Raw genomic sequence first — 7,799 nt, forward strand, 5'->3', positions numbered from 1 at the left:
TTTACGCACGCATAAACAAACACGCGGCAAGACGTCAAGCGAAGGCCACAATGACGTAAGATTAAAAACAAAATGCGATGCGTATACACTTCGAGGCTGTTGCGAAAGTTTCACAGGCGCCAACGGCGATATGAGACTGCCGCCACGACGTCACAATCGTAACGGTATGTAGTGATGTTACGTCACGACACATACACTGTTGGCAGTTACACCCACGAGCTTTTGCGAAAGTTTTCTGGGGCTTGGGGAGGCAGCACAGAGTAACCGGTTTGGAGACGATGGAGTCAGAGCGTAAACGAATACGCGGTGGTTATGGCTGGATGGTTAACGAGAAATGAAAGATTAAATTAAACGCAATAAAGTTGTTCAAACACGCAATAAATTCCGCTCTAACCACGTCATTACGCGAACACACACAATGCTATAATGCACTGTCGCGCGGCGTGTCGCAGCGCCTTTCGCCATAATAGATCAAGTGACCCGTTAATATCACTAATGTATCTAAGCATAATATTAAACTAAGTTCATGTGCTGCACGCAAGCGTAGAACATATCGTGGCTGACGCGAGTTACGAACACATGCGAAACTACATCGGCGAAACAGTGCGACATACAATTGTTTCGTAATGGTCGCGGGTGAAATAAAAAAGGCATATCACAACGCGCACTTCATAGTATCACGGTGGCCACATATCGAATGGCAGCAAGACAAAGTTCACTATATAGTCTCAATGGGATAATATACAGAAAGGCAATATAACAGCGTCAACGCGGGGAGCAACACTGAAAGACATGTAGTACAGCCTTCACTAACCAAGACCACGAGGACAACACAGAATCCCAGATAGCATAACCTTCATTATACGGTATCATGCAGGCAACAATAGTAAGGCGTATATAACGTTCACTATCGGGTCACCGTGTAGAATAGCACAACCCAACGTTCTCTATATGGGATCACGGGGGCAACACATAGAAATCGATACAACACAACTGGCACTATATCTTTGTGTTTCGTTTTCTGCTGCTGGCGGGTTATCCCATAATTGCACTCCGTGCGCCAGTTCGCGCATCACGCGAAAAAAGGAAACCGGGTGAAAGGAGACGTCGTCTAACTGGGTTAAACGCTTATCTTCACATAAAAGCAACAGTTTCGTCGACGGCTCACGCGTTAGTCGTAAGCGTGGGTCATGATCCCACGCGACCTGCTGTGTGTGCGATTACAGCGCGCCACGTCACGCCTCCACACAGCGCATGCGCTCGAGCCTCGGAGCGTAGGTTCGTCTGCTGCGAGGAATACGCGCGCCGCGCGGCGCGCGTGCGTGCGGCGCGCGCGGGTGTGTGTGTGTGTGTGTGTGTGTGTGTGTGTGTGTGTGTGTGTGTGTGATCGCGCTTGCGTGTCGCGTGCGCCGTGTGCGTGTGCGCGTCGCGCGTGTGCGTGTGCGATGCGCGTGCGCGTGTGCGTGTGCGTGTGCGTGTGCGTGGTGTGTGTGTGTGTGTGTGCGCGCGCGCGTGTGGTGCAGCAGTAACGCACGCGGGATATATATATGGGTTATATTATGGCTTATATAACTTATAAGATTTGTTACGACTGGGCGGCGTGATGACACAGCGCCCGCAGCGTAGTGAGAGGGCGAAGATCAGGTTTTACTAGAACAGGAAGCGGCTCCATTGTAGCAGCTAGGCAGATAGGCGTGCATGCGTACGTGTCTATATTAGCGATTGCGATGAAAGTAACGTGCTGCGGGGCTTTTCACTGTTTATGGTCTTCAGGTCACAGCCGTCTCTCCCCCTCTCTATATCTCTCTCTGCATGTCTCTCGCTCTTTCTCTCTCTCACTCTATCTATATATTTATCCATCTATTTCTCTCTCCTACTCTATCAATATATGTATATATATATATGAATATATATATATCATATATATATATGAATATATATATATAATATATATATATATATATATAATATATATATATATATATATTATATCAGGAGTTAATAATGACAAATTGTATTAAAAGTTGTTTGTCATTATTTTCATATTTGTCATATTTGTCATATTCACATATTTGTCATTGTTTGTCATTTTAACTCCTGCTTATATATTATGAATATATATATATATATATATATATATATATATATATGAATATATCTTTCTCCCTTGCACGCGCTTCCCTCCTGTCTCTCTCTTTCTCCCTTTCTCATTCTGTGGGGGAGGCAGTTGACCGCAGGCGTAATTTTCCCCGCAGTACTGGCCTGCTAATTGAAAATCCAGCTGAAATGTAGGAGGAAGAGTTGGAGCGTTGCTGCTAGCAAGCACCGCATCAGACTCGCAAATTCATGCACCTAGCTCCTATATATAGACGATACGACGATCCTATAGTGCATCACTTTGTCATTTCAGATAACTGCCTCACACTGCTCTGCGACGATGGCACTTGTCTACCAGGGGGCGCTGCGTGCGATGGTTTTGCTCAATGCGCGATGGGTCGGACGAGAGAGATTGCGGTGAGTAGCCGGTGTGTGTGTGTGTGTGTGTGTGTGTGTGTGTGTGTGTGTGTTGTGTGTCTGTGTGTTGTGTGTGTGTGCTTTTCAGTCCTAATTCATCTAACGCTATGTTACGCTAGCGTAACCCCAACCCCGGAATGCAAGATGTCGACCTCTCTGTATGCTTATATATAGGAAATTATATACATGTAAAAATTGAATAAGATGTCAATATTATAACATATATATATATATATATATATATATAATATATAAATAATAAACATATCTATAATATATATTTTATATATTATATATATATTTGTTATGTCCACGTTGCATTCGCAGCTGAGATGTGTGATCCTAACCGCTGCGTCTGCCAAACTGCCGCTGCTCGGGTACGGACATCCCTGGCGGGCTCCTTCCTAGCGAGACTCCGCAAATGGTCATCATCTCGTTCGAGGGCGGAATACGGCTTAGCGAGTACAACCATCTCTACCAGCAGATATTCAAGTAAGTCGCAGTCATGCACTGAGTTTTCTTGACCTTCGTCAGCGCAACCTCTCAGGCGGGAGGGCAGTTGGTAAATTGCGATCAGGGAAGCGGGGGGGGGCATTGCTGTTCTATAGTTATTTATAGAGTGGTTTGGGTAACCTTAACAACCACGAACGACGAACTTCGAGGATGATAAAATGTAGTATGAATGTAAGATGTTTACTAAAAAACATTGTTAGTTAGTGAGAAATCCAAAGAGACATAATACAAGATTGCGTGGCACAGCTTTGCTGTTGATCCTGAGCGCTGCGCGCGGATGAGACGCGCAGTTCGCGGGATATGCGCACGCGACCGCGGGGATGTTCAAGTATGAAGCGCTGTCCGCAGTGGAGACGTGCGCCAAATTCGAGGCCCGGCGCACGTCTCCACAACGGTCAGCGAATGGTCTGTAGTTTTAGAAGATAACAATGAAGACTTTGTTCTAAATAAGAACTATCGGCGGCTAAATAAGAGCAATATACAGACCTTTGAATTTCTTGACTAGCCCGTCAAAGGGCTTGTGGGGTCCATTATGCAGAGCTTCCAATTGAAATGGCCCATAAAATTGTCAAGTGGAATTGTGTTTTTCGGACCCCAAAGAAAATGTCTCCCTCTTACATGCACCACCTCAGAGATGAACAATAACAGAGATGAAATTGTGTTGAGTTTGTGGCTCTTGACGCACGTGCATTGACGTACAAGACTGTTGAAAGCACAGGCACTTGGAACGTCTCAATAAAAATAAATATTCACACCATTTTTCACAATGATCGACCGCCTGTGTGCAAAATAGGTGAACGTATGTGAAACATATACGGTTAGTAATTACTGTGACATATCCGTGACTAACTGACACCACTAAATTGGTAAAATGTTCTATGCACCTTAAGAAATGCTGAGAAATTACGAGGTTATCATCGCAGAACTCCCGAACACCGTACGTCACAAAGCTATATGTAAACAAACACGCGTGTTGCGAGGTGCCTGCCTCCGATATCCATTTCGAGGCTTGCTAAGCCAAGCATAAGGCGCGCGGGCAAGACGTCACACACACAGCTACGTTCATTGGCTAAACATAGAGATCTATAAATAGTAAATATCTAGTAATAGTTTATTTATAGATCGCTATGAGCTAAAACAATCGAGTAGCGCGGTTAGGAATTTTCGGAATTATTTAATTTGAAGAAAAACTTCAATGTTCATATATATTATGAATGACGCACTCGTTCATTTCCGACAGCGAGTGAAAATGCCAAACATTTTGCACTTCGATGCGAAATGCATCGGCCGGGCATTTCATTATTTACTAAACGTAAACAGGCTGGCGAAAGACAGTAGGTACAGTAACTGGTCACGTCGGTGACGTCCCATTCATGTCCATCAACGAAGAAGGCGGGGCTTATTATGATTACAGAGATGCGAAAATGCAACAGAAGTACGTAGCGCAGTGCGCTAAACAGCGTGGATAACGTATATTTAACGTGGTAACTCTATCGTAGGAAACCGTTCTAACATAGCAGAATGCCCTAGTTTCTGAGATCGGCGATTTGGTGGTCCAATGGGTCATTTTTATAAATATAAAATAAACTGGTGCGGCGTAGGCTGTGATTGGAAGACACAAAGTGTCAATCCTCGGCGCGCCTCGGCATCATGGCCGCATCACGTCAAGCTGTTAATTATGCTGCTGTTGCTGTTGCTGACGCTGACGTTGCTGTCGCTGATTCTGACGTTGTTGATGCTGATGCAATTAACACAGATGTTGTTGACGCTGATGCTGATGTAGCTGATGATGCAGATCTATTACTTCACATAATTAAAATCACTAACGCAACTATTAAGCAATTATTAAAGCCGATAACAATACCAGTGTAAATTCAACTACCGTTATCGCTAGCGATCTGATGAGTGTGACGTGGTGATCACTAAGGAGCGATGATATGATGATTTCTGTGTGTGTTTGCACTACAGCAATTGTTATCGACACGTACGTTACACGTTTACCGGAAGATTTTGCGAATTCAACTCGTGCAAGATTACAATTTACAGCAATACGCTAGCAAATACATGTAAACGAATATCAGTATCACGAAGGTAAGTGATTAGTGGTCATAATAAGCTGAGGAACGTATACACTTGCTTCTTTATTGGTAGCAAAATTTGATGAGAAAATGTGTATTTTCTTGGCTAACTCTTGGGTTATTATCTTACTCTTGACTACAGGAAGGTGAATGCGCAGCGGAGGCGGGAGCCGAGGGTCAACCCTAACGGCTGTCCGATCCGAGGAACCTTCTTCGTCTCGCACGACTACACCGACTACGCCGTCGTTCAGTCGCTCTACCACGAGGGACATGAAATAGGTGAGTGAGTGAGCGAGTGAGTGCGTGAGTGAGTGAGTGCGTGAGTGAGTGTGTGAGTGAGTGAGTGAGTGAGCGAGTGAGTGAGTGAATAAGTGAGTGAGCGCGTGAGCGGGGTGAATGAGTGAGTGAGTGAGTGAGTGAGTGAGCGAGCGTGTGAGCGTGTGAGCGACCGAGCGAGCGAGCGAGCGAGTGAGTGAGTGAGTGAGTGAGAGTGTGAGTGAGTGAGTGAGAGTGCGCACAAAAAAATGCGCACATTTCACTATCCCGCCTTACATCGTCTCGTCACACGCCCACGCCACCTAGCGTTGTTCTCCGCTTCTCTGGACTTTCGTCAATATTCGGCGTTATTATGTTGGCCGTTCGCTAAAATTCCACCGGTACGTTTAGCCGCTAATAAAAACACGTACAGCCAGCCAACAGATACATCAACCGCGGCAGCTTTTCCGTTAGAGTACTAGCTGTTATTACCCTGCTACAGCGGTGCCACATTATTGTGTGGGTTACGGTACGGATTTCTTCCTCCCTCATTCTTTCAAATTCTCGTCGTTCATAGAATTTTTCGCGGTCAGCAGCTGTTTCTACTGCGCTATGAGATCGTGACTACGTGAATTCCTGCGCTCACATAACATTGCTTCTGCAGCCGCCCACTCCATCAGCAAGCGTCTGCCGTCCGATTGGTGGGCGAACGCCACCTTGCGGGACTGGACGGAAGAGATGGCAGATGAGAGAACGATCCTGAGAAACCTGGCTAAAGTGAACGTGAGGGACGTGAAGGGAATGCGCACGCCCTACCTGCAGGTACGCGCTGTCGAACGGGCCGTGCGCGCGCGCGCGCGCGTGTGTGTGTGTGTGTGTGTGTGTGTGTGTGTGTGTGTGTGTGTGTGTGTGTGTGTGTGTGTGTGTGTGTGTGCGTGTGCGAGCTCCCTGCGTTGCACATACAAGCAATGATGCATCTATAACCCCACATGTTCAAGTGTAAGCAAGCTTAATGCATTACCCAGCCCTATGAGATCCCAACGCTCCCACCACACGCCCCGCGTTTATTGTATGTATTGCATTGTATTGTATTGTATTGTATCGTATGTATATTATATTGTATCGTATGTATATTGTATTGTATCGTATGTGTATTGTATTGTGTGTGTATTGTTGCCTTACAGGGCTAGCATCGGCTAGCAGAGACAAACGTTCTCTCCTCGACTTGGTGCCCATCACGGCGCAGGACGCTTGCGACCCTAACATCGGCAACGCCACCTACGCCAGCGACCCGCGCGACTGCCAGATCTACTTCCTGTGCGACCACGGCTGGCCGATAGCTCGCCGCTGTCCGACGGCGACCGTGTGGACACCTAGCGGACCGCACGATGGCGTCTGCGAGTCGCCGGAGCGAGCCCGCAACGACGAATGCGGCTTCGTGTACGAGGGCATCGAGACAGGTATGCGCATGCGCGGGCATCGAGACAGGTATGCGCATGCGCGGCGGCAAGGCCGGGGCAAGGCAAAGGTTGTGGCCGAGCGCTTTGGAATGCATGAACGCACGCACGTACGCTCGCATGCGCACTCACGCACATATACGCACCTGCACACGCGTGCACCCATGAACACATATGCGCACGCACACATACGCACACGCACACGCATGCACGGACGCACAAACAACCACCCACCATTCCTCCACCTACAGGCGCGCGTAGAATACGTGGGCACGCGCGCGTACACGCGCAATGCTACTGATGCGTAAACGCAAGTGCGGGTACTCCAGTCTCTATATGTTCACCCGCTGTCACTTCCCCTTTAATTTTACACAGAAGTCGACAGATGTGTGCGCCTGATATCGCCACTCGGCTACCCGCATGCTCCAGTGAACTAATTCTCCGCTAAACGTGCGCGTTAAGCCACCGCAATCCGTTTCAAACATCGATCTGCATAAAAAACAACACCGCCCACAATAATAGCGACTTAAACCCCGCGCGTGCGCTGCTGCTGCTGGTGTTGTCGCCGCTGCTGCTGCTGCTGCTGGTGTTGTCGCCGCTGCTGCTGCTGCTGCTGCTGGTGTTGTCGCCGCTGCTGCTGCTGCTGCTGCTGCACCAGTAAACTAGAAGAAGACCCCGAGGGAGATACCCGCGTTTCTTGGTCGTTGTTGAATAAGGGCGCACGTATATATGTATGGAAGCTTGGCGGTCGCCGCATAAGCCGTAGCGTCTACACGCGACACGCGAGGTCAGGCGATCTAACGTCACTGCGCATGCGCACCAATACATCGCAGACGACCCTGCGTGAGTCAGCGCGCGCACAACACGCGTTATTGTTCACGGAGCCGTAATGAGACGGCAGCAGCGGGCAGGTGATGACGAGATGTGTGTGTGTGTGTGTGTGTGTGTGTGCGTGCGTGCGTGCGTGCGTGTGTGTGTGTGT

The 7,799-nt window shown here is 47.9% G+C and overlaps 1 protein-coding gene across 1 annotated transcript in view; it reads left to right on the forward strand.

Annotated features, from left to right (window-relative positions):
- The first annotated feature begins 2,427 nt into the window (after positions 1 to 2,427).
- Positions 2,428 to 7,799, forward strand: part of LOC106808050 — a 24,046-nt gene continuing 18,674 nt past the window's right edge. Inside the window, exons 1-4 of the mRNA XM_014810606.1 lie at positions 2,428 to 2,514; positions 2,842 to 3,006; positions 5,248 to 5,384; positions 6,025 to 6,182. Of these exons, the coding sequence (XP_014666092.1) occupies positions 2,936 to 3,006; positions 5,248 to 5,384; positions 6,025 to 6,182 (366 nt within the window). The 5' untranslated portion in view covers positions 2,428 to 2,514; positions 2,842 to 2,935. The remainder of the gene's footprint in view (positions 2,515 to 2,841; positions 3,007 to 5,247; positions 5,385 to 6,024; positions 6,183 to 7,799) is intronic.

The sequence above is a fragment of the Priapulus caudatus genome, unplaced genomic scaffold (genome assembly GCF_000485595.1).
Source record: "Priapulus caudatus unplaced genomic scaffold, Priapulus_caudatus-5.0.1 Scaffold250, whole genome shotgun sequence".
NCBI lineage: Eukaryota > Metazoa > Priapulida > Priapulimorpha > Priapulimorphida > Priapulidae > Priapulus > Priapulus caudatus.